Source organism: Dendrobates tinctorius, unplaced genomic scaffold, assembly GCF_039654945.1.
Source record: "Dendrobates tinctorius isolate UK_male_01 unplaced genomic scaffold, ASM3965494v1 ptg000133l, whole genome shotgun sequence".
Lineage (NCBI taxonomy): Eukaryota > Metazoa > Chordata > Amphibia > Anura > Dendrobatidae > Dendrobates > Dendrobates tinctorius.
In genome coordinates this window covers 21281257-21308308 of record NW_027361801.1, presented here as the reverse complement: position 1 = coordinate 21308308, position 27052 = coordinate 21281257, and the positions used below count along the sequence as shown (strand labels likewise).

The window sequence follows — 27052 nt, the reverse complement described above, 5'->3', positions numbered from 1 at the left end:
GGTCAAGCACCCAGGAGCATTGGATGACAGCTTGCTGCCAGACGCATACCATCAGCTGATATATGGTAATAGCGGTGCCGTCCGCAGTTTCTATTCACATACATATAAATATATACACACATCTCCACCCATCATTTTTTTATAAACTCTGTGATACCAATGTATCCATTTATAATCCTCGTGTAATGTCACATTTTTGGATAAGAAATCCTGTTTTGAGTTCCACATTCTGAAAATAATATTTGAGAGGTAAAGTCAGTTCAAAGGCATGCAACTAGATTATCGCAAAGGAGAGAGGTTAGACAGAGTAGTCAATGTAAAGAATCGTCCCTTGGTTCATTCTTTCAATGGACCTTTGAAAGAACCATAGGACATTCACTAAAAAGGATGTGCTGATGTTCTGTCTTCAGGAGCACACTGCTCTTCTGCCTTCCGGCTTGCCATGGTCATGCCGCTGGCCTGAACTATGCACTGTTTAACCCCTTCATGACCCAGCCTATTTTTACCTCAATGACCTGGCCATTTTTTGCAATTCTGACCAGTGTCCCTTTATGAGGTAATAACTTAGGAACGCTTCAACAGATCCTAGCGATTTTGAGATTTTTTTTTCATGATATATTGGGCTTCATGATAGTGGTAAATTTAGGTCAATTAATTTAGGAGTTTGTCAAAAATAAACGGAAATTTGGCAAAAATTTTCAAAATTTTGCAGTTTTCAAATTTTTAATTTTTATTCTGTTAAATCAGAGTTTCACGTGACACAAAATAGTTAATAAATAACATTTCCCACATGTCTACTTTACATCAGCACAATTTTGGAAACAACATTTTTTTTGTTAGGAAGTTATAAGGGTTAAAAGTTGACCAGCGATTTCTCATTTTTACAACAAAATTTACAAAACCATTTTTTTAGGGACCACCTCACATTTTAAGTCAGTTTGAGGGGTCTATATGGCACAAAATACCCAAAAGTGACACCACTCTAAAAACTGCACCCCTCAAGCTGATCAAAACCAAATTCAAAGAGTTTATTAACCCTTCAGGTGTTTCACAGCAGCAGAAGCAACATAGAAGAAAAAAAAGGAACATTTAACTTTTTAGTCACAAAAAGGATCTTTTAGCAACAATTTTTTTTATTTTCCCAAGGGTAAAAGGAGAAAGTGGACCACAAAAGTTGTTGTCCAATTTGTCCTGAGTACGCTGAAATCCCATATGTGGGGGGGAACCACTGTTTGGGCACACAGCAGGACTCAGAAGGGAAGGAGCGCCATTTGACTTTTTGAATGGAAAATTAGCTCTAATCGTTAGCGGACACCATGTCGAGTTTGGAGAGCCCCTGTGTGCCTAAACTTTGGATCTCCCCCACAAATGACCCCACTTTGGAAACTAGACCCCCAAGGAACTTATCTAGATGTGTGGTGAGCACTTTGAACCCCCAAGTGCTTCACAGAAGTTTATAACGTAGAGCAGTGAAAATAAAAAAAATAATTTTTTCCCCAAAGAATAATTTTTTAGCCTGCAATTCTTTATTTTCACAAGGGTAACAGGGAGAAATTAGACCCCCAGAGTTGTTGTGCAATTTTTCCTGAGTACGTCGATACCCCACATGTTGAGGTAAACCACTGTTTGGGCACACGTCGGCGTTCGGAAGGGAGGGGGCACCGTTTGACTTTTTGAATGCAAAATTGGCTGGAATCATCAGGATGTGCCTAAACAGTGGAAACCACTCAATTCTAACTCCAACCCTAACACACCCCTAACCCCAACCCCTTACCATAACCCCAACCCGCAATTCCAACCCTAACCCCAATTCCAACCCTAACCCCAATTCCAACCCTAACCCCAGAGGAAAAATTAAAATAAATATATTTTCTTTATTTCATTATTTTTCCCTACCTATAGGGGTGATAAAGGGGGGGGGGGGTTTATTTACTATTTTTTTTATTTTGATCACTGTGATAGGGTCTATCACAGTGACCAACATGTACCTGGAATGAATGAATGAATTAATCTGCTGGCAGGAAGATTTGGCGGACACACTGCGCATGCGCCCGCCATTTTGGAAGATGGCGGCACCCATGGGAGGGACAGCAGGACTCGGGAGGTACGGGGGAGGGGGTGGGATCGGACCGCGGGGGAGCGGAGGACAGGGCAGAGTGCAGCAGTGGGCAGGATTGAGGTGAGGGAAGACTGATGGCTGTAGATCGCTGCCGTCAGTCGTGGGGGGGGGGGGCAGATCGCGGTCTCCATCCATGGCCGATGATATTGCAGCATTGGCCATGGCTGGATTGTAATATTTCACCAAGTTTCAGTGGAGAAATATTATAATTGCTCTGACTGAGTGATCGTAGCCACGGGGGGGGGGGGGGCAAAGTACAAGTCCTCCTGTACCTGCGGGTCCGGGTGACCTTTCAGTGACACCAGTCACGCGACCCGCAGGAACGCGATCTCCCCATGACGCCACCTAGGCGTCACAGGTCAGATTGACACCGACCTTCATAACACCTATGTGGCGTCACAGGTCGGGATGGGGTTAATGCTGCAAGCAGAGGTCGTTTTTCCTCTGCAGCATCAGATGAGTGCAGGAGCACTAAAGCTAGCTACATCCAGTCCCCTGGCCAGCTCCTGAGCAGCACTTACAAACTGTACAAGCAAACAGCTTGCAAGTGAGCACCAACGAGCAATAAACTACAGAATTAAAAAGGTAACGTGTCACATGAAAAAAAGCTATTAACCTGCAGATATGGGGTTAATCTGCAGGTTAACAGGGTTCTGAATCTGCCTGGCACTTAGACCCCCGCTGTATGGAGGAAATTAACTTTATTCCTCCCGGCAGTCTTCTGGTTTCAGTCATAGGGGTGGCGCTGGTTCAATCACCACTGTGTGTATAGAGAGCAGCGAGTAACTGCGCCCCCGCACGGACTGATCGCCGACAGTAATGATGAGAGCCGTCAGACCTGGGGCTTCAGCTACCGCTCTCTACACACAGAGCGGAGACTGAACCTGAACGCTACCGGATGGAATAAAGTTCATTCCCTCCTGGTGGGGGGGCAAGTGCCGACGCTAGGCAAGTTCAGAATACTATTTACCTGTAGATTAACCATATATCTGAAGGCTAATAGCGTTTTTTCACATGACAGGTTCCCTTTAAAAATTGCTTATTTTCACAGTCCTGCAATTTTAACCATTAATGAACATGAGTCGAAAGACTATTTAAACATCTATATAAACTGTGTTCCAAATTATTATGCACAAAGAGTTTAGGAGTGATAAGGTTAGAATTTTTTTGTTTGTCATTTAAACTCATTGATGGTGATGTGTGTGAGGGCTCTTTATATCACTGAAAGCAATTGCAGATACCTGTGCAAATTAGTTTGGCAGGTGTGTCCAAATAAAGGCAAGACTACTTAAGAAGGCTGTTCCACATTATTAAGCAGCCTACATTTTTTGCCAAAATGGGAAAGAAAAAGGATGTGTCGGGTGCTGAGAAGCAACAAATTGTGGAGTATTTAGGTCAAGGCATGACTACAATCAACATTGCCAAGACACTTCATCGTGATCATCGCACAATCAAGAAGTATGTAGCTGATTCCCAGCACACACGTGTGCGTGCTGATAAGGAAAAATTGAGGACTCTTTCCAACAGGCAATTGCGTCAGGTTAAAAGAGCAGCTGCAAAAATGCCTTGTCATAGCAGCAGACAAGTTTTTGAAGCTGCTGGTGCCTCCAACGTCCCCCGAACAACAAGATGCAGGGTCCTTCAGAGGTTTGCAGCTGTGCGTAAGCCATCCTGTCGACCACCTCTATCCACTGCACACAAGCAGAAACGGCTCCAGTGGGCCAAACGATACATGAAGACTGACTTCCAAACTGTTTTGTTCACCGATGAGTGCCGTGCAATGCTCGATGGTCAAAAACATTGCAATTATACTAGAATATTAGATGACTGGAAAATAACAATGACTACAATTCATATAGGTAATTTAGAGAAAATATGAGGAAATATTTTTTGCATAATAATTTGGAACGCAGTGTAGGAAGGGGGTATTTACAGTTAAGAGCAGTTGGGACTGTGGCACCGTAAGAAGTAGTAAAGGGAGATATTAGATCAGCATATAAAAGAAAGTTGGATGCTATTTTATTAAACAAATGGTCGTGTAGATTATAAGTACTCTAGCAACAAATTATCTATAATTGATTGAGAAAAGTTTAATGGGGTATTCCTGGCAAGAGCAGTTGGTCATGTGACAGGTATTATGCTATTTGCTTAGTCCCGACCACATTCTGACTAGACGTGCTCGGCCTTGCTGAATTCACTTGTCTTGAGTCAGGCCGAGCATGTCTAGTCGGCATGTGAGCCCGTGCTCTCCATCAAAAATCGGTGAATCCCGACACACTAAGAATTCAGAAGCCTGCAGTCAAAGAGATGGGACAACCTCTTAAACCTTGATGGTCTTTTTTTTTTCTTCTTTAAAAAGAAAAATAATATATATCTTGGAAAAAAAAAAAAAAAAAAAATTACAATGTTAAAGAGTGCATAAAAAAACAGTTTTCCTTACTTGGCTTTTTACAATCTTTTACTAAAATTGAAAAAAAAAAATGTTTCCATTTCAAGATGAGAGCACCATTCTCCCATACAATCATTTAGAAACCGTGAAAAGTCCTTTAAGTGCAGCATTTCCTTAGTAATTTGCAAATGCAGTCATCTACCCGCATTTGTGATAATAAAAAAGGAAATTCGGTAAACGTTTCCCACTCGATTTGAAACTCTGGCAGAATGAGCAGCAAATTAGCAGAGTTTAAGGTTGGAGCTGTCTAAACATACATGACGCAAGTGAAAACATACACTTGCAGACAACTGCTTCACTGCATTTTCGGAGCAGATTGGAATTAATTTACAATTTTTTTCCCCCATGACGTGGGCTTTTTTGTGCTCAAGAAGACAGGCGTCAATTTTTTTTTTTTTTTTTTTACAGTTGTCTACAAAGACAAAATTGGCTTTGCATACAAATATTTACCATGCTAAATACACATCAGTAGTCAAAGCAACTAAAGCAATTTAACCAGCTTGTCTGCTTTTAGATTACTACCAACGCTGTATCAACAGAATGGATGATGGTAGGTATGAAAAATGGAAATCTTCCCATTGTTGGCAGTGAAGGACCGACAGGAGAAAACAAACCACAAGCATGGAATGACTGGCTGAAATGTAGGGCAAGCTATCGTTTTAGTTTAACCTTCACAGCGAGGAGCAAACATGCGGTGCTGAAGTAGGTGTAGGGACTTCACTCATTAAATCATCACAAGTATAATAAAATGACATGGTTTTAAACAGATTTTTAAGTTAATTTTTAAAAAAATAAACATTTAGCTTTTTTTCTCCATTTTCAATTAGCATAGAATTATTGTAATTTCGAAACTGGACACTAACTGCAAGTCTAGAAATCATACTTCTGGCTCTGTAGAAACACTTCAGATTTTCTTTTTAAATATAGATAACAGGGTGAATTAAGAAAAATGACTCAAAGTGTGTCAAAAAAGAAAAAAAAAAAAATTCTATATATTTAACTTTCTGACATCCGACGTAATATTCCGTTCATGTGACCCAGGCCAATCTGACCATGGATGGACTAATAAGTCATATCTTTAATGCGACACTGCGACTGAAGTTGCGGTGATCGCATTAAAATTCCGGCGTCATCTTACCTGTGGGACATATCGCACCCAGGCAGTGTAGTGAACGGGGTGAAGGGACAACTTGCACCTAGGAAATGCTGTATAGACTGTACACCTCACACACAAACAGTGCTGTGAATGGGGTGGAGGGAGATTTTGCACTTAGGCAATTCTGTATGCTATGCTTCTCACACCCCAGCAGTGTCACAGACAGGGCAGAGAGACATCTAACACCTAGGCAGTGCTGTAGCCTGTGCACCTCACATTCTAGAAGTGCCGCAGACAGGGCAGAGGGACATCTAGCACCTAGGCAGTGCTGAAGCCTGCGCACCTCACATTCTAGCAGTGCCGCAGACAGGGCAGAGGGATATCTCGCACCCAGGCATTGCTGCAGACTTGCACCTCATACAGCAGTGCAGCAGACAGGGCAGAGTGACATCTCTCACTCCCAGGCAGTGCTGCAGACTCGGCAACTCACAGCAGTGCAGCAGACAGGCCAAAGTGACATCTCGTACCTAGGCAGTGCTGTAGCCTGTGCACCTCACGTTCTAGCAGTGCCGCAGATAGGTCAGAGGGACATCTCTCACCTAGGCAGTACTGTATGCTATGCTCCTCACGCTCCAGCAGTGTCGCAGACAGGGCAGAGGAACATCTCACACCTTGGCAGAGCTGTAGACTGTACACGTCACACTACATCAGTGCCGTGAAGCGGACAGAGGGATATCTTGCATCTCAGTTAGTGCTGCAGATGGAAGCCTTGTACACAAAAAGAGTAGAAAAGATGGATTTTTGGTTCTTACCGTAAAATCTCTTTCTTGGAGCCTTCATTGGGGGACACAGAATACCATGGGTGTATGCTGCTGCTAGGAGGCTGACACTATGCAAAACAAGAAAATTAGCTCCTCCCCGGCAGTATACACCCACCGACAGGCACTAGGCACCTCAGTTGGTGAGAAAGCAGTAGGAGAAGCAACGGAAACTCTCTAAACATATGTACCAACCCAACAGGGGACTCAAAGACCCAACACGGTACAAATTAAACAGGGAGGGTGCTGTGTCCCCCAATGAAGGCTCCAAGAAAGAGATTTTACGGTAAGAACCAAAAATCCATCTTTCTTTATCGCCTTATTGGGGGACACAGAATACCATGGGACGTTCCAAAGCAGTCCTAAGGGCAGGAACAGCAATAAGGAACGAAAGAACAGGAAAGGCTTAGGTCGGCCGATGCGCCACCGCCGCCTGCAGAACCTTCCTACCAACAACTGCATCAGACGAGGCCTGGGTATGAACCCTGTAGAACCTCGCAAATGTGTGCAAGGACGACCAGGTCGCGGCCCTGCAAAGTTGCAGAGCCGAAGCCTGGTGTCGAACGGCCCACGAAGCTGCCACAGCCCGGGTGGAGTGAGCTCTCACTCCCGGCGGAGGCCGTTTTTCCTGAAGTCGGTATGCTTCCTGAATGGTAGAACGAATCCAGCGAGCAATCGTGGATTTGGATGCCGGAAGCCCTTTCCTGTGACCTTCAGAGATGACCAGCAAAGAATCGGATTGACGAAGTGAAGCGGTCCTAGCGAGGTAGACACGCAAGGCTCTAACAACATCCAGCTTGTGGAGTGACCTCTCAAGAGGGTGAGAAGGAGCCGGACAAAACGATGGAAGAACGATATCCTCGTTGATGTGAAAGGAGGAAACCACCTTTGGCAGGAAGGAATGAACGGGCCTGAGGACGACTTTATCCTGATGGAGCACCAGATAAGGAGAACGGCATGACAAGGCCGCTAACTCAGAAACTCTTCTGATGGATGTAATGGCGATCAAAAAGGTCACCTTCCATGACAAAAGTGACAAAGGAATGTCCTGGATGGGCTCAAACGGCGCCTTTTGGAGAGAGCCAAGAACGAGATTGAGATCCCACGGTTCTATTGGTGAATGATGAGGAGGAGCCACATGAGCGACTCCTTGGAGGAACGTCTTAACCTGCGGTAAGGAAGCGAGCTCTCTTTGAAAGAGGATAGACAAGGCAGAAACCTGGCCTTTCAGGGTACTGAGAGACAGACCCGAATCTAAGCCAGACTGGAGAAAACCCAGTATGGACGGAATGGAAAAAACCATTGGAAAAACTTTTTTTATCGTCGCACCAACGGAAAAAAGCCTTCCAACACCTGTGGTAAATGCGGGAAGAGGCTGGCTTCCTGGCTTTGATCATCGTCTGAATCACCTGGCTGGAAAAACCTGATTCTCTTAGAATTGCGGCCTCAACGGCCATGCCGTTAAATTCAGAGACCGAGAATTCTCGTGGTAAAGGGGGCCTTGCGAGAGAAGATCCGGACGGACTGGAAGTCTCCAGGGAACGTCCGCGAGCATGTTCACCAGTTCCGCATACCAAGGCTGTCTCGGCCAGTCTGGAGCCACAAGAATTACTGGAACGCCTTCCGATTTTATCTTCTTGACCACTCTTGGGATCAAGGCAAGAGGTGGAAAAAGATAAGGGAGTTGGAACTGGGACCACGGAATTACTAGGGCATCGCAAGCGACGGCTAGAGGATCCCTGGACCTGGCTACGAAGCGCGGAACTTTGTGGTTCATCCGAGACGCCATGAGGTCGACGTCCGGAGAACCTCAGCGCTTGCATATCTGATCGAAGACTGAGGGATGGAGAGACCATTCGCCTGATGCTAGGCCTTGACGACTCAGAAAGTCGGCTGCCCAGTTTTCCACCCCTGGAATGTGCACGGCGGAGATTGCTGGGACGAAACGTTCCACCCAGCGCAGAATCCTGGCCACTTCTGACATGACTTGGTGGCTGCGCGTGCCGCCCTGATGGTTTATGTACGCCACAGCCGTGGCGTTGTCCGACTGAATGCGGATCGGCTTGCCGACGAGAAGGGGTTGCCAGCGAAGAAGGGCAAGAAAGATTGCTCTGATCTCGAGCAGATTGATAGGAAGAAGAGCTTCCTGAGGGTTCCAGTGTCCTTGAGCCGTCCTCTGATGAAAAACCGCTCCCCAACCCAGGAGGCTGGCGTCGGTGGTGATGACTTGCCACCGAAGCGGGAGGAAGGACCTCCCTTGGAGGACTGATGTAGCCATCGTCCACCAAGTGAGGGATTGCCTCACTTTGAGGGGGAGAAGAATTGGCCGGTCTAAGGACCTCGTCGTCTTGTCCCAGGCTGAAAGGAGGGACAGCTGAAGAGGACGAAGGTGGAACTGTGCAAAGGGCACTGCTTCCAAGGAAGCTACCATCTTCCCCAGAATTTTCATGCAGAATCGAAGGGGAATGGGCGTTGGCCGTTTGAGGGCTCGAATCCCTTTGAACAGAGCCGCAAATTTTTCCCTCGGAAGAAACACCCGGGCCAGGTTCGTGTCGAACTCCATGCCTAAAAAGGTCAGACGCTGAGTGGGGCTGAGGACGGACTTTTCTTTGTTGACTAACCATCCGAGACGGTCGAGAGTATCCAGGGTTATCTGAAGACTTAGGAGACAGTCTTGACGGGACGAGCCCTTGATTAAGAGATCGTCCAGATAAGGAATGATGAGAATCCCTCTGGCTCGAAGGATGGCCATGACCGTCGCCATCACTTTCGTGAAAACACGGGGAGCGGAGGCTAGGTCGAAAGGGAGAGCCGTGAACTGGTAATGATCGCCCTGAATCGCAAACCTGAGATATTTCTGATGTTGCAAGCAAACAGGGATGTGAAGCTAGGCATCCCGTATGTCCACAGAGCAGAGGAATTCTCCGGGTTCCATTGAGGCTATCACCGATCGAAGAGACTCCATTTTGAAGTGAAGAATCTTCATGTGGCGATTGAGCAATTTGAGGTCCAGGATTGGCCGCAGGGAACCGTCTTTCTTCGGGACTACGAAGAGATTTGAGTAGAACCCTGAAAACCGTTCGTCTGAGGGAACGGGAACAATTACTCCGGCGGAAAGAAGGGAGGAGACGGCCTGAAAGAATCCTGGAATGTGGGACCGTTGTCTTGGAGGACGAGACAGGAAAAAACGCCTGTCTGGCGGGGAAGAAAATTCGATCTTGTAACCGGATGCGATGATTTCCCTGACTCAAGCGTCGTCGACAACCGACAGCCAAGCGTCCAAGAAAAAGGAAAGTCTGCCTCCCACCCTGGAAAAACTTCCAGGTGGGGGTGCCCCGTCACTTGGAGGCAAACCTACCGGAACGGGCGCCTGAGGACCTGGAGTATTGTGCTCTAGATCTCCAGCGGGGAGCGGGCTTGTAAGAAGGTTTCTTCTGCTCTCGCTCCCTAGAAGCAGAAGGACGCTCTTGCTGGACAGATCTCTCTGTGGACGAGAACGGACGAAAAGGCCTAAAGGGCCGAAAACCCTTTCTATTTAAAATGCGTCTTGGTCGAGACTGGGGGAGAGAAGTATTTTTACCCCCAGTGGCATCGGAAATTATTTGATCCAGCTTGGCCCCAAAGAGCCTAGAACCATGGAAGGGCAGATTGGTGAGCGACTTTTTTGAGGTGGTATCCGCATTCATAGAATCATAGAATCATAGAATCGTAGAGTTGGAAGGGACCTCCTGGGCCATCTGGTCCAACCCCCTGCTCAAAGCAGGATTCGCTAAATCATCCCAGTCAGATGTCTGTCCAGCCTCTGTTTGAAGACTTCCATTGAAGGAGAACTCACCACTTCTCGTGGCAGCCTGTTCCACTCATTGATCACTCTAACTGTCAAAAAGTTTTTTCTAATATCTAATCTGTGTCTCCTCCCATTCAGTTTCATCCCATTGCCTCTAGTCTTTCCTTGTGCAAATGAGAATAAAGTTGATCCTTCTACAATGTGACAGCCCTTTAGATAGTTGTAGACAGCAATTAAGTCTCCTCTCAGTCTTCTCTTTTGCAAACTAAACATTCCCAAATCCTAAATTCCATGACTTTAACCAAAGAACTCGGCGTACAGCTACTATATTGCTGTTAGCCCTAGCTACACAACCGGCCGCATCTAAGGAGGCGGCTAAAAGGTATTTACCCGTGTGATTAATTTGATCTGCTAGATCTGCCAGCTCGTCCTGGGGAGCTGCCGCTAAGATGCCCCTGCGAAGAATTTTTGCCCAAGCCGAAATGACTTTAGCTATCCAGGAGGAGGCGAAAATAGGGCAGAGGGAGGCACCGGAGGCCTCAAAGATAGACTTCGCCAAAGATTCTAACTGCCTGTCCGTCGGATCCTTAAGCGATGCACCGTCTGGAAGGGACAGAACTGTCTTAGAGGCTATGCGAGAAACGGGAGGGTCCACTTCAGGGGCTTTGGTCCATTTAGAAAGCAAATCAGCCTCAAATGGGTACAGAACATCCAAATACCTGCGGCCCGAAAAGCGTTGCTCAGGGTGCTCCCAATGTTTGGCTAGAGTAGTATCAAACTCGTAGTGGTTTGGAAAAGTTTTAGATGGAGGTTTTGAACGTTTAAATGGGACAGAACATTCCTGAGGAAGGGGCTTGTCCTGCTTAATCTCCAGGGTTTGGAAAATAGCTGAAAGAAGACTATCGACCATACTTCGTGTTTTATACATGTCATCTGCTTCTGAACTAGATCCTGATTGTGGATCGTCGTCTGACCCAAGGTCGTCCACTGAAGGAGACGGACACCTGGGTGAAGCAGACGGGCCTAGCGAACTGGAAGACGAGCCCGATAGGAGACGCTTCCTGGACATCCTATTCGGCCTGTCCCTCTGAAGGTCGCGGTCAGGAGCGGACGACTCACCCTGAGAGGCGGTCGGAGCAGCGGTGGCTGAAGATAGCTGAGGCAAACGTTCTAGGACCTGGACCAGGGACTGAGAAACTTTGGTCAGATCGGATACCGACTGAGACATAGCTACGGCCCATTCTTGGAGAGGAGAAGTGCCCCCATCACGGGGATCTGTGTGCTCCTGAGAGGCCGACATAGCTGAAGGACTGCAGGACGGGCAGAAAGGAGATGGCTGACCCGAAGCCCACTTCCTTTTACAGCGCGCACAGGCGTAATGAGTAGCGGTGGGCCTGAAACAGAGCTCCCCTGCAGGGTTGGGCATAAGGAAAAACTGCGCTGAATGTCCGCGGAAATTGGGGAAAGAACTGCGGAGGAGGGCTAATATCTCTGCATAGAGCAAAGCCTACCTAGTTCCGGCGAGCAGCAGAAACGCTGAAGTGTCCCCCAAGCAGCGCAGAAAGGCAGGACCGAAGAAACAGGAAATGCCTGATGAGGTGAGCGGTGGGCGGAGCTTAGCGGCTGAGCCGCAATTGGAGCTGACATGAAGGAAGGGGATGAGGAGCCCTGTGATGGGCTAAAAAAGGCGCGAGGAAAGCGAGCTCAGAAGGGGAGGAGGCGCCCTGAGAGCGGGAGCAGAACTGAAAGTGAAAGTGAAAGTCAGCACCACAGCCCCGTGATTAAATCGCCCAGGAAGGAGAAGATAAAGTCCCTGTAATGGAGGTACTGGCGCGCAGGAGAGCTGTGGAAAACCATGGCCAGCTATGAAAACAGGGAGAGAAAATCCCTGTATTCAGCCCTGCAATATGAGTGGAGAGGCGCGCGGCTGGTGAGAGCGGCGCCCGTCAGGCAGGGAGAGGGGCGGGAAATTCAAATAGCCTGGTGATGTCCAGTTACCCACCAATGTGCCTCTTGGGGATGCTGCGGGCTGGAAGGATCGTTCAGGCACCTACCTGAAGTCCCTGAAGAGGATGACCACAGGGGCCTCTCACAAGGGTAGTGGCCGCTGTCCTCTGTACCCGCTTTCTGTAGAAGACGGCATTAACCTCTAGATGGCGAGGGGAATCTTGCGATCGCCGTCTTCCTATCAGCCCTGTCCCGAGAGAGGGGTGAGGAGGGGGATTTTGGCAAGGACCAGCCACCTGTCCGCATCCCATAGCACCCGGAGGTGACATGGGACAAAGTCCTGCCAGCGCACTGAGAGTTGCGATGTGGGATCACCACACTGCTCGCTCAGCCGCCTGATATGGGAAAGCAGAGTGAACTTTCACCCTGTTTCCCGACTTGAATCTGCAAAATAAAAGACAAGAGAATTAAAAAGTTCACACTAGAACACCTAAGGAAAGAAAAGGTTAATTGCGGATCTGGGAAGATTCCGGTCCGCCTCCTACAGACACTAAGCACAAACTGAGGTGCCTAGTGCCTGTCGGTGGGTGTATACTGCCGGGGAGGAGCTAATTTTCTTGTTTTGCATAGTGTCAGCCTCCTAGCAGCAGCAGCATACACCCATGGTATTCTGTGTCCCCCAATAAGGCGATGATGAAAAGAGATCTGCAGGTCCCTGGTTCAGCAGCCACTTCAGTATTTTGTAGCCACTGGACAAGAGCCCTGTGAACCACCATTTACCTGCAGCATACCAAACGCCTCTTCTGGCACCCTAATGAGAAGATGCACTGCGGAAGCTGCAGGTAGTAGGAGGTCTACAGGACTCAGGTCTGACTACTACAAACTACCCAAGTAACTGCTGTAACAGGGTCCTAGGAAGCTTTGTGATCAACTCTTATCAGCAGTTGCTGCAGGGATGTTTTCCAATCCCACTTCATAAATTGATATCTTTACTCTTTTTATAAAGCCTGGGCCAAAACAAACTAACACGGAGCACGGGCTTTTACTGTCAGAGAACTAGGAATCTTGAAACATTTAAGTAAATGAATATTTCACTGGTCTGCCTTCATCAGTCCTACAAAACAGATCGAGGAGAGATGCACACATGTACAATCACTCCATCACTTCTCTAACTCGAGTGGGGCCACATCACCTGACAGTATGGCCAATCTCAGCAGAAGTGCTGATCCCAGAGGTGGGGCGCAGATATTCAAATCGCAGCACCAATTTAACACTGACGTCTGTGTTCATTTAATCCTTGCCTCCTGTATCAATCACTAGACTTGCGAGACGACACATAGAAGGCCTGTTTCACATTTCCGTCAGTCTCCATCAGTCAAAATCCGCCATTTTGCAAAAAAAAACGGATCCGCCATTTTTCTTGGCGGATCCATTTTTTCTCCCATTGACCTGCATTATCGGCGGATCTTGACGGATGATCTGTTGGATCAGTTTTTTTACGGATCCGCCAAAATTTTGGCGTCCACTGACATGACTGGACGGACAATGAAACTTTTTTGCTGTCCGGATCCGCATTTGTACACAGCGCATGCCCTGAAGAATTGCCTTAGCCGAAAATTTAACCCTAAATCCCGTTCTGGCGGCTGAAAAAAAATCTCTCTCTCGTACCACACGTTCATGTCAGAACGGCCACGGATCCGTTATCCGCCATTTTCGCGGATTACAACTGACTTAAAAAACGTATGTGTGAAACACGCCAAGGCCACTGAATATGCTGCATCTTTCTATGCATAATATGATACCATGGCTACATCTGTACATAGATTATTTCAGTTACAACCTGCATCTTATTTTTCCATCCTTTCCCATTATCAGCTACCTCCATAAGGATAACTTCCAAAGCAATAGCCGTATCTGCTACCATGAGCCTCCCAAAAATATATAATTACAGTCATAAGGTAAATAGTGGCTGTCCTACAAGGGTGGTGAAAAGGTTAACGCCAACCCATGCACCTAACAGAGGTATTTTCTCTGTCCTTTGTTCACCCCCTCATATTTTATGAGACTAAACACTGAAATAGACAAACAGTTCTGGGAATTTTCTGTATAATTGCTACTTACCTGTAAACAGGAAAAAAATTAAAACCATGATCATCGTGTACCCAAAGTACAAAATGGTGCTGGCAGTTCCTGTGATTTGAAGCTTAGAGAAGAAATAATGAACCGCGTAGATAAAGAGGTAAACAGCGGTGAATCCGCTCGTTAGGAAGGACCGCCACCACCAATGGTAATCCTGCAAGGAAATGGAAAAAAACAAGGAGTTACAGACAATTTGGTGTTTATTTCCACAGGTTTGTTAAAAAAATAAAATGAGCCTATTCTGTCAAAGCAAAAAAAAGGTACAAATGTGCTCTTTACTATTACAAAAGTGTCAAAAAGAATCACATAAATGAAATATATTTACAAAAAAAAAATTAAAAAACTTATTTCTGTGTATTCCTAACCTACAGAAACATTGCTAGATGCGTGTAGTGCTCGGTATAATGTGAACATAAAGGTAGACCTAGAAACTAACGCACCCAGTTAGATATAGAGTCATCTGACCGATTGGCAACAAAGCAATGAATCAAAGTAGGTCAAGCTGACTGGAAGTTGTAAAAAACATTACTGGATCAGAGGAGATAAAATTCAGTATGCAGAGACCGCACCGTCTATACTGCAAACACCACAGTGGCCATATTCATAACAGGTTATCCTACTAATCAGTTTAAATTTGTGTTTGACACTAGTGATGAGCGAATGTGCTGGGATAAGGTCTTATCTGAGCATGCTCGGGTTCTAATAGAGTGTCTTAGGTGTGCTCGAAAAATATGTTCGAGTGCCCGCGGCTGAATGTCTCCATGTGTTGAGGCTGTAAAACAGCTGAGAGACATGCAGCTGCTGGGACTCAAACATATTTTTCGAGCACGCTGAAATTATCCGAGCAAGTTTGTTGATCATCACCATTTGGCATGTAAGAAAAAAAAAACATCTTTCTGCTGAGAGTTACTAAAGAGTCAGCCTCGTTCAGAAGTCCATCATTTTTCTAGCATGTAAGGACGTGGATCGTTGTTCACCAGTGTTTTGGATCCGAGCTTCATCGGTGTTCGGTTCACTTGTCGGTTTCTAACATCGGAGTTTCGCTAGTGATTTTCTCAAAGAAAAAAAAATTATAAAGCTTCTACTGTTCATTACTGTCAATAACAGACAGCTCATATGCCATCCGTGTGCAGTTGGTGATTTTTACGGACTCTGTATGGGCAATTTTGATCAGTGACTGCGATAAAAAAAAAAAAAAAAAAAAAAAACACGGACATCTGATTTTTTTTTTTGCAGACTGCTCAATACGAAAAAAACCCCAAAGACTTGTGGACAGCACCACAGACTATAATGGGCATGTCATCTATCAGTGAAATACATGTACGTGACTCACGGATGACTGAATGTAGCCCAAGTTATTTCACACACAAAGAAAAGACAAAAAACAAACAAGAAGGCAATAATGAATCAAAGTGTAGCAGCTCATCTGACCCAATAGTGTTTAATACAACTTTTACGAACTCCCATTAGTACAGTCACGTCTTTCTATTTTGATCAATTGTAAGTATGAGCTCAAAGTCTTTCCAAGAGTTAAAAAAAAAAAAAAAAAAAATGACAACTATTCTATGGCAAAAAATAGAACAGCCTAGATTATAGAAAAAAAAAATATGAGACAGAAAAGCAAGGATTCATCCATTCTGTAATGGAGCAGTAATGTTCCCAGGGGCTGGACTCGATGTAGCATGCAGAGAACGGTCATTTTGGGTGCTGAATGGTCCATTTAATTTAAAAAAAACAACACAGTTTAATGGTTTAATGTACGCCATGTATAGAAAAAGTACCTCTGCACATAGATGGAAGTAACAAAGCAAGATAGTAGCCTCTGAACAAGTGATCAGAAGGATTATGAATACCAGAAACAGGAAACCGAACATATAGTACATTTGATGAGACCTACAAAACAAAATACACACCGTGAAATAGACATAAGAACGTCGAACACAGGAGAGCCCATGGTGCTCATATGCCTACCATGACGTGAAGCAGACGGCACAAGGCAGACCGATAGAATGCAGCGAATATTGTAGTGTGAAACACAAGACGGAAAACTTACTACAAGTACGTGCGATGCCCTACAGGATACAACTACACCTCATATGGATAACTGGATTTACCCAGATGGCACTAACTAGCTACATAAAACAATAATTCAGTAGCATGCATGCAGACTGCATGAGAGCTGGGCTGATCGCTCCACTGAGACGTGCCGGCGTCCTGCTGTGCCCAATGAGTCAGGGATTGCGTGGTACAATGAGCCTGGTATTTTCACAGCTATGGTGTATTACAAACACCATATTAATGATCAGCTATGCATGAGCGACCATGACATATAGGAGGCTGTACTGTGCAGTTCTGCCACGCTCGATGCATGGATGTGCCCAGCAACTCTGCAGTCAGACAGGAAGGGAGCCCTATAGGTGGGTGTATAAAAGAGTGCCTGTGGAATAAGCCCTCACTGTAAATCGGCAGTCTCTTGTAGCAATAGACAGGGACCACGGCTGGACACAGTTGTGATCAAAACTACCCCCTCAGCAATATTAACAAATAAACCAGTTAAAAACAAAGCATTTAAGCAGCTGAACACAACTAATATTACCAGTGGGTTCGCCAAATTTAGCACAAAATGCCATTTTACTATTACAGTCTTAGAATTATTCGCCCCTTCATGCCAGCGTCTTTGGTACTTCGTACAGACTCCCTGGGTGTTATGGCCTGCTGCAAATGTGATGCATATCACAACACCAGGTTCTGGCAGTGTTCCTGGGGAATCACTGTTCGCCTCCAGTTCATTAACAGTCTAATTCCATAGATTTTAAGTCAGGCGACTGACCCCACTCCAGACTATTTGAGGACGACTTCTGATATCAAGCATAGGTGGACTTTGAGGTATGCTTGATTCTTCTGATAGAAGGTCCCATGAAGTACAAGCTTCAACTTCCTCACAGCTCCTATGATTTCCTGACACTTGATTGAATCCATCTCGTTCTCCACATGCTGCAGGTTTGCAGTTAGAGGAAGCAAGCAGCTCCAGAGCGTCACAAAGCCAACACCGTGAGTCACTGTAGGCACCAACGAGCCAGCACAGTGCTTCACTGTAAGCATCACTGAGCGATCACCATGCTTCACAGTAGGCAGGGAGTTCTTTGGCTGCAGCAGTAACGTGACTAAAAGAATCTCATAAGAAAAACATCAAATGATGTTGCCAACTATATGCCTCTAGGAATATTCAATGCCTTTGTATCTTTTTGTTTCCTTTACCTTTAATTATTGTATTATCTTTAACCATGTTACTTATCACTATTGTATATGAACCTCTGAATTGCAAAGAACTGCGGAATATGTTGGTGCTATATAAATAATTATTACCACCTACAAGGCAGTGATCGCTTAACTTTTTGGACCACTCGCCTAACAACCTTAGAATATTAGTGAACTGTAGACGAACTACAAGTCCTCAGGAACACTGCCAGAAGCTGGTGTCTGGCTAGGCATCACGGATGCAGCAGGTCAGAATAGCCAGAGGTGCTATAGTAAGTCTTTATGATGCTATAAATAATGGGTTGAATAATTCTGAGAATGCAGTAGTCAGTAAAGGTGTGATTTTGGGCAGAATTTGGAGAAACCACTTGCAATATTAGTACTGTTCAGCCATTTACTTTGTTCTGGTTTACGAACAGCAGAAAGTTTGTAAATTTTACCAATAAACTTAATTTGCAATGAGGATGAATAATTTTGATTGCAGCTGTATTAGAAAAATACAAATTACATTTTTAAAAATAATATTTATCCAGAATAAGAGAATCACCCACTGTGAATAATGATGATGGAGAGCTAAATGTGATTAACTCAAAGTACTCCAATACATGAGTTACATGCAGACTTTCCCCATTAATTGCCAGGGTGTCCAATGCTGAAGATACCAATTATATATCAATATATAGCAAAACCATTGTGCTTTTGATTCATGTGAAGATTGCAAGCACTTACCAAATGCTGTTAAGAATGAAAAATAGCTGAATAAAAATACATCCGAAAGGTAATATTCCTCCCATGATAATTCCCGGGAATGGTTTGGTAAAAAAAGACTGCGTGGGAATCTGACGAGGAATCTGATTTGTGCGAACAGGATGTTCGACTGCCTAAGAAAACATGAAAGTATGAAAGTCAGGTCTCTACACTAGAAAGCTGCCATTTCATTACCAGACAAAATTCAAGCTTCTAATTCATAATTTTGAAGGAGCAGCTGACCATTCAACCAGAGACCCCCACAGATCGCTCAACCAAGGGGCGGAAGCATTCAGTCTATGCAAAGCAGTATATGGATCAATAGACTTTTTATCGAGCCTGAACCTCACCCTTGTGTTCCTTTTTCCAGTCTCAGTCTCTAGACATTAAGAAGTGCTTTTCATATTTTTGTAGCATATGCCATTTAACAATTTTGCTACAATATTCTCTTAGTAATTGACAAACACTGAACATCAGCCATACAATCATATGTATGAACAGAAGTGGAAATTTTACTTGGGTCACAAGAATAAAAACTGCAAATCGCCAAAAGAACAATGACATCTAGTGTCCACATCCGATTCCTACAAAAGAAGGTTCTACTTGAGGCAAGGTGACTGTCATAGAATCATAGAATCGTAGAGTTGGAAGGGACCTCCTGGGCCATCTGGTCCAACCCCCTGCTCAAAGCAGGATTCGCTAAATCATCCCAGTCAGATGTCTGTCCAGCCTCTGTTTGAAGACTTCCATTGAAGGAGAACTCACCACTTCTCGTGGCAGCCTGTTCCACTCATTGATCACTCTGTCAAAAAGTTTTTTCTAATATCTAATCTGTGTCTCCTCCCATTCAGTTTCATCCCATTGCTTCTAGTCTTTCCTTGTGCAAATGAGAATAAAGTTGATCCTTCTACAATGTGACAGCCCTTTAGATATTTGTAGACAGCTAATAAGTCTCCTCTCAGTCTTCTCTTTTGCAAACTAAACATTCCCAAATCCTGCAACCTTTCCTCATAAGACAGGGTTTGCAGACGGGTCACCATTCTGGTCGCTCTTTTCTGAACTTGCTCCAGTTTGTTGATGTCTTTTTTAAAATGTGGTGCCCAAAACTGGACACAATATTCCAGATGAGGTCTGACCAAAGAGGAGTAGAGGGAAATAATGACTTCACGTGATCTAGACTGTATGCTTCTGTTAATACATCCTAGAATTGCATTTGCCTTTTTTGCTGCTGCATCACACTGTTGACTCATATTCAGTCTGTGATCTATTAGTATACCCAAGTCTTTTTCACATGTGCTGTCACTTAACCCTATTCCTCCCATTCTATATATGCTTTTTTCATTTTTATTGCCCAGATGTAATACTTTGCATTTCTCCCTGTTAAAAACCATTCTGTTAGTTGCTGCCCACTTCTCCAGTTTATTTAAATCTTTTTGAATCCTCTCTCTCTCTTCTCTAGTATTAGCTATCCCTCCTAGCTTTGTGTCATCAGCAAATTTAATCAGTTTACCCTCAATTCCTTCATCTAAATCGTTGATAAAGATGTTGAACAATACAGGGCCCAAGACAGAGCCCTGTGGTACCCCACTTGAGACATGCTTCCAACTGGATGTGCAGCCATTTACGACCACTCTTTGGGTCCGATCACTAAGCCAGTTATGAATCCACCTAACAGTTGCCTTGTCCATTCCATACTTAGTCATTTTTTCAATAAGGATTGTATGAGAGACTTTGTCAAATGCTTTGCTGAAGTCAAGATATACTATATCTACAGCATTTCCTTGATCCACCCAATCAGTGATACCGTCATAGAAGGAAATTAAGTTAGTCTGACATGACTTATTAGTTACAAACCCATGCTGACTCTGTTTAATCACTTGATTCTTATCCAGGTATTGACATACATGTTGTTTAATAATTTGTTCAAAGATCTTTCCTGGTATAGAAGTCAGACTCACCGGCCTATAGTTGCCTGGGTCCACCTTCTTCCCCTTTTTGAAGATAGGAGCAACATTTGCTCTTGTCCAGTCTTCTGGCACTTCTCCTGTTCTCCAAGAATTTTCAAAGATTATGGAGAGGGGTTCAAAAATTTCTTCTGCTATCTCCTTCAGTACTCTGGGGTGTAATTCATCTGGACCTGGAGACTTGAATTCATTTAGGTTAGCTAAGTGTTTCCTCACTATCTTTCTGTTTATAGATATCCTGGATTCTTCTATTCCCTTAATAGGACAGTGAATAACAGTTGGTGTTACATTTCCTTTCTGAGAAAAAACAGATGCAAAATAGGAATTTAAAAGTTCAGCCTTCTCAACATCCTGTCTTACCATTTCATCATTTTCATCCTGTAAAAATCCTATAGCATCTTTGACTTTTCTTTTACTTTTGACATATCCCCAAAATCCTTTATTATTGCTTTTGACATCTCTTGCAAGCCTCAATTCATTTTCAGCTTTAGCTAATCTGATTTGTGCCCTGCAGGTTCTGCAGACAGCATTATATTCTTCTTTAGATATGCCTCCCTCTTTCCATTTTATAAACATTTTTTTCTTCCTTTTTAGCATGTGCTTAAGTTCTGTGTTCACCCATCCTGGTTTCCTTAAATGCTTCCTATTCTTCCCTCTTTTCGGAATTGTTAACAACTGTGCTTTGAGAATTTCATTTTTCAAGATTTCCCATCCTTCCTGGACATTTTTGTCTTTAAGGATATCCAGCCATTGGATCCCTCCAATTCTCTTTCTGAATCCCTTAAAATCTGCCTTTCTGAAATCTAACCTTGACGTCTGAGTCTTCACAGGTCTTCCGCCTCTAGTTATCCAAAATTCTAAAATAGCATGGTCGCTACCTCCTAGGGTTCCAGCCACTTTTACCTCCTCAACCATTTCCTCCCTGTTTATAAGGATTAGATCCAAGGTAGCAAGTTCCCCTTGTTTTCTCCCCTACCTTTTGGAAGATAAAGTTGTCAGCAAGAGAGGATAAGAATTTCCTTGACCTGTTAGTTTTGCTGAGAGAGATTCCCAACAAATGTCTGGATAGTTGAAATCTCCCATGACAACTATGTCATATTTTTTGGAGAACTTGGCCATTTGATGCATAAAGAGTTCATCCATAGCTTCAGCTTGCACAGGCGGCCTGTAGTAAATGCCTACAATGGTGTCCTTTCCATTGTTCTGTCCTTGTATTCTTACCCAAACAGTTTCCACAGAACTCCCAGTCTCTGAAGCTTCAATCTCTGTGCAGATATACGCGTTTCTAACATACAATGCAACACCCCCTCCTCGTTTATCAAGTCTGTTTCTTGCAAATAAGTTGTATCCTTCTAGTCTTGTATTCCAATCATGTGTATTGTCCCACCAAGTTTCAGTGATTCCAATGACATCATATTTCTTTTCCTGTGTTAGTAGTTCCAATTCTCCTTGTTTGTTGCCCATGCTTTGTGCATTAGTATAGAAACATTTTAGTTTGTGATTGGTTTCTCTTTCTCCAATATTTTTATTAATTAGATTCTTTCGTCTTTGTTCTTCCTTTCCACTTCTAATAGCAGAGTTCTCAATAGCATTTGTCAGGTGTATGGCTTTTTCTGGTCTTTTGCTTCCCTTCCCATGTTGTTCTAGTTTAAAGCTCTCCTTACAAGTGTAGCAAGGCGACTTCCAAATACATGCTTTCCAGTCTTCGTAAGGTGCACCCCATCTCTAGCAAGTAGTCCATCGTATAAGTAGTTCACTCCATGATCCAGAAAACCAAATCGTTGCTGACATCACCATCGACGTAGCCAGTTGTTCACCTGCAGAATCTTATTCCACCTCCTTGTTCCATGGCCATCCACTGGGAGGATGGAAGAGAAGACCACCTGCGCTCCCAGTTCTTTCACTTCCTTGCCTAAGTCTTCAAAGTCTCTGCAGATGGTTTCCAGGTCGTGTCTTGCGGTGTCATTTGTCCCCACATGTAGTAGCAGGAATGGGTAGTCATCTGTAGGTCTGAAGAGTCCTGATATCCTGTCAGACACATCTTTAATTTTTGCACCTGGAAGACAGCACATTTCTCTTGAAGTTATATCCGGTCTGCAGATAGTGGCCTCTGTTCCTCTCAACAGGGAATCCCCCATGACCACCACTCTCCGTTTCTTCTTCACAACATTTTTCTTTCTCCATCCAGGAGGACTCTGAAGGCGTACAAGGTTGCTGTTTGTTGGCAATGAGAATAAAGTTGATCCTTCTACAATGTGACAGCCCTTTAGATATTTGTAGACAGCTATTAAGTCTCCTCTCAGTCTTCTCTTTTGCAAACTAAACATTCCCAAATCCTGCAACCTTTCCTCATAAGACAGGGTTTGCAGACCGGTCACCATTCTGGTCGCTCTTTTCTGAACTTGCTCCAGTTTGTTGATGTCTTTTTTAAAATGTGGTGCCCAAAACTGGACACAATATTCCAGATGAGGTCTGACCAAAGAAGTAGAGGGAAATAATGACTTCACGTGATCTAGACTGTATGCTTCTGTTAATACATCCTAGAATTGCATTTGCCTTTTTTGCTGCTGCATCACACTGTTGACTCATATTCAGTCTGTGATCTATTAGTATACCCAAGTCTTTTTCACATGTGCTGTCACTTAGCCCTATTCCTCCCATTCTATATATGCTTTTTTCATTTTTATTGCCCAGATGTAGTACTTTGCATTTCTCCCTGTTAAAAACCATTCTGTTAGTTGCTGCCCACTTCTCCAGTTTATTTAAATCTTTTTGAATCCTCTCTCTCTCTTCTCTAGTATTAGCTATCCCTCCTAGCTTTGTGTCATCAGCAAATTTAATCAGTTTACCCTCAATTCCTTCATCTAAATCGTTGATAAAGATGTTGAACAATACAGGGCCCAGGACAGAGCCCTGTGGTACCCCACTTGAGACATTCTTCCAACTGGATGTGCAGCCATTTACGACCACTCTTTGGGTCCGATCACTAAGCCAGTTATGAATCCACCTAACAGTTGCCTTGTCCATTCCATACTTAGTCATTTTTTCAATAAGGATTGTATGAGAGACTTTGTCAAATGCTTTGCTGAAGTCAAGATATACTATATCTACAGCATTTCCTTGATCCACCCAATCAGTGATACCGTCATAGAAGGAAATTAAGTTAGTCTGACATGACTTATTAGTTACAAACCCATGCTGACTCTGTTTAATCACTTCATTCTTATCCAGGTATTGACATACATGTTGTTTAATAATTTGTTCAAAGATCTTTCCTGGTATAGAAGTCAGACTCACCGGCCTATAGTTGCCTGGGTCCACCTTCTTCCCCTTTTTGAAGATAGGAACAACATTTGCTCTTCTCCAGTCTTCTGGCACTTCTCCTGTTCTCCAAGAATTTTCAAAGATTATGGAGAGGGGTTCAAAAATTTCTTCTGCTATCTCCTTCAGTACTCTGGGGTGTAATTCATCTGGACCTGGAGACTTGAATTCATTTAGGTTAGCTAAGTGTTTCCTCACTATCTTTCTGTTTATAGATATCCTGGATTCTTCTATTCCCTTAATAGGACAGTGAATAACAGTTGGTGTTACATTTCCTTTCTGAGAGAAAACAGATGCAAAATAGGAATTTAAAAGTTCAGCCTTCTCAACATCCTGTCTTACCATTTCATCATTTTCATCCTGTAAAAATCCTATAGCATCTTTGACTTTTCTTTTACTTTTGACATATCCCCAAAATCCTTTATTATTGCTTTTGACATCTCTTGCAAGCCTCAGTTCATTTTCAGCTTTAGCTAATCTGATTTGTGCCCTGCAGGTTCTGCAGACAGCATTATATTCTTCTTTAGATATGCCTCCCTCTTTCCATTTTATAAACATTTTTTTCTTCCTTTTTAGCATGTGCTTAAGTTCTGTGTTCATCCATCCTGGTTTCCTTAAATGCTTCCTATTCTTCCCTCTTTTCGGAATTGTTAACAACTGTGCTTTGAGAATTTCATTTTTCAAGATTTCCCATCCTTCCTGGACATTTTTGTCTTTAAGGATATCCAGCCATTGGATCCCTCCAATTCTCTTTCTGAATCCCTTAAAATCTGCCTTTCTGAAATCTAACCTTGACGTCTGAGTCTTCACAGGTCTTCCGCCTCTAGTTATCCAAAATTCTAAAATAGCATGGTCGCTACCTCTTAGGGTCCCAGCCACTTTTACCTCCTCAACCATTTCCTCCCTGTTTATAAGGATTAGATCTAAGGTAGCAGTTCCCCTTGTTTTCTCCCTTACCTTTTGGAAGATAAAGTTGTCAGCAAGAGAGGATAAGAATTTCCTTGACCTGTTAGTTTTGCCTGAGAGAGATTCCCAACAAATGTCTGGATAGTTGAAATCTCCCATGACAACTATGTCATATTTTTTGGAGAACTTGGCCATCTGATGCATGAAGAGTTCATCTATATCTTCGGCTTGCACAGGCGGCCTGTAGTAAATGCCTACAATGGTGTCCTTTCCATTGTTCTGTCCTTGTATTCTTACCCAAACAGTTTCCACAGAACTCCCAGTCTCTGAAGCTTCAATCTCTGTGCAGATATACGCGTTTCGAACATACAATGCGACACCCCCTCCTCGTTTATCAAGTCTGTTTCTTGCAAATAAGTTGTATCCTTCTAGTCTTGTATTCCAATCATGTGTATTGTCCCACCAAGTTTCAGTGATTCCAATGACATCATATTTCTTTTCCTGTGTTAGTAGTTCCAATTCTCCTTGTTTGTTGCCCATGCTTTGTGCATTAGTATAGAAACATTTTAGTTTGTGATTGGTTTCTCTTTCTCCAATATTTTTATTAATTAGATTCTTTCGTCTTTGTTCTTCCTTTCCACTTCTAATAGCAGAGTTCTCAATAGCATTTGTCAGGTGTATGGCTTTTTCTGGTCTTTTGCTTCCCTTCCCATGTTGTTCTAGTTTAAAGCTCTCCTTACAAGTGTAGCAAGGCGACTTCCAAATACATGCTTTCTAGTCTTCGTAAGGTGCACCCCATCTCTAGCAAGTAGTCCATCGTATAAGTAGTTCACTCCGTGATCCAGAAATCCAAATCGTTGCTGACGGCACCATCGACGTAGCCAGTTGTTCACCTGCAGAATCTTATTCCACCTCCTTGTTCCATGGCCATCCACTGGGAGGATGGAAGAGAAGACCACCTGCGCTCCCAGTTCTTTCACTTTCTTGCCTAAGTCTTCAAAGTCTCTGCAGATGATTTCCAGGTCGTTTCTTGCGGTGTCATTTGTCCCCACATGTAGTAGCAGGAATGGGTAGTCATTTGTAGGTCTGAAGAGTCCTGATATCCTGTCAGACACATCTTTAATTTTTGCACCTGGAAGACAGCACATTTCTCTTGTAGTTATATCCGGTCTGCAGATAGCGGCCTCTGTTCCTCTCAGCAGGGAATCCCCCATGACCACCACTCTCCGTTTCTTCTTCACAACATTTTTCTTTCTCCATCCAGGAGGACTCTGAGGGCGTACAAGGTTGCTGTTTGTTGGCAAAGTCTTATCCTGATGTATTTCTTCATCGTTTTCCTGCGTGAGAGCCTGGTACTGGTTCCTGAGCAGTATGGGTGCTGACTGCCTCCTGATCCTCCTGCTTCTCTGGGTCACATGTCTCCATTCCTCTGTTTCTTCAGGTGCACTTCGAATTTCTTCTCTTTCTGTAACATGAAGACATAATTCTGCTCTGTCCAAGAACTCTTCACCTTCCTTAATGATCTTCAACGTAGCTAACCTCTCTTCGAGATTTTGCAACTTTTCCTCCAACAGGGACACAAGCTTGCATTTGTGGCATGTGAAGTTTGGCTTTTCCACTGGTAAATCTGTGAACATGTAGCAAGAAATGCAGCTCACCAAATTGCTCCTGGCCTCTTCCATCTTGAGATTTCTTAAAAACGATGAAAGATGAGCCAAAGTTTTTTTTTTTTTTGTTTTTTTTTTTGACATGTCAGATGTTTTTTTTGACATGTCAGATGTTTTGATTGATGTTTCAGCTGCTGAAACACCAACCACACAAGCGAAAGGAGAGAAGCGCTCAACGTGAGGTTCTTCTCGGAGACGCAAGCATGATATTTTTCCATGAGCCCCTTAGGGTCCGGAATTGTTGTGGGTTTAGCAGTTTTCATATTAATGTAACGTCAAAACCACAGTGGCCAGATGTTACAGCATAATGGATGGGATTCCTAGAAATCCCATGTCCACTATGCGTGCATAATAATTTTTTGGAATGAATAGTTGTGCTGTAATCGTGCAGCAGCACAGAAGAGTTCATACATTTTACCAATAAACTTGGTCAAGGATATAACACTGCCATTTAAGTAAAAACATAAAAACAAAGAAAAAAAAAAGTGCTTCAATAACATTTCATGTGAAGTAAAACAACAAGGCAACACATTTGATGCATATTCACAGCAAGTTAGTCCAAGTGCAGTGATGGATACGTGGCTGTACATAGCCACAGAGGCACGATCCCAGTGGAGATTCTGAGCAATCTTTCAGGGGACACTGCCCATTCTGAGGATGCCTGAATAACTAGATAAGAGGCGGGAGGATAGGTTTGCAGGACTCCAATTCATCAACCAAGGTCAGAAACTGACCGCTGGACGATCTGTGAATCTCCTTACGTCACGATTGCGATGTGATGCACATACTTCGCAACAGCCCGGCTGCTCAAAAGAGGAGCCAGGAGTGCAGGGA

At 43.9% G+C, this 27052-nt stretch overlaps 1 protein-coding gene across 2 annotated transcripts in view; it reads right to left on the bottom strand.

The window, feature by feature from the left end:
- LOC141048128 (transmembrane 9 superfamily member 2-like) overlaps nucleotides 1–27052 on the bottom strand; it is an 80481-nt gene that overhangs the window by 1209 nt on the left and 52220 nt on the right. For both annotated transcript variants that reach the window (XM_073543562.1, XM_073543563.1), the window contains 3 exons: nucleotides 18343–18494; nucleotides 16137–16248; nucleotides 14338–14509 (listed from right to left, as the gene is read on the bottom strand). In XM_073543562.1, coding sequence (XP_073399663.1) covers nucleotides 14338–14509; nucleotides 16137–16248; nucleotides 18343–18494 — 436 coding nt within the window. The remainder of the gene's footprint in view (nucleotides 1–14337; nucleotides 14510–16136; nucleotides 16249–18342; nucleotides 18495–27052) is intronic.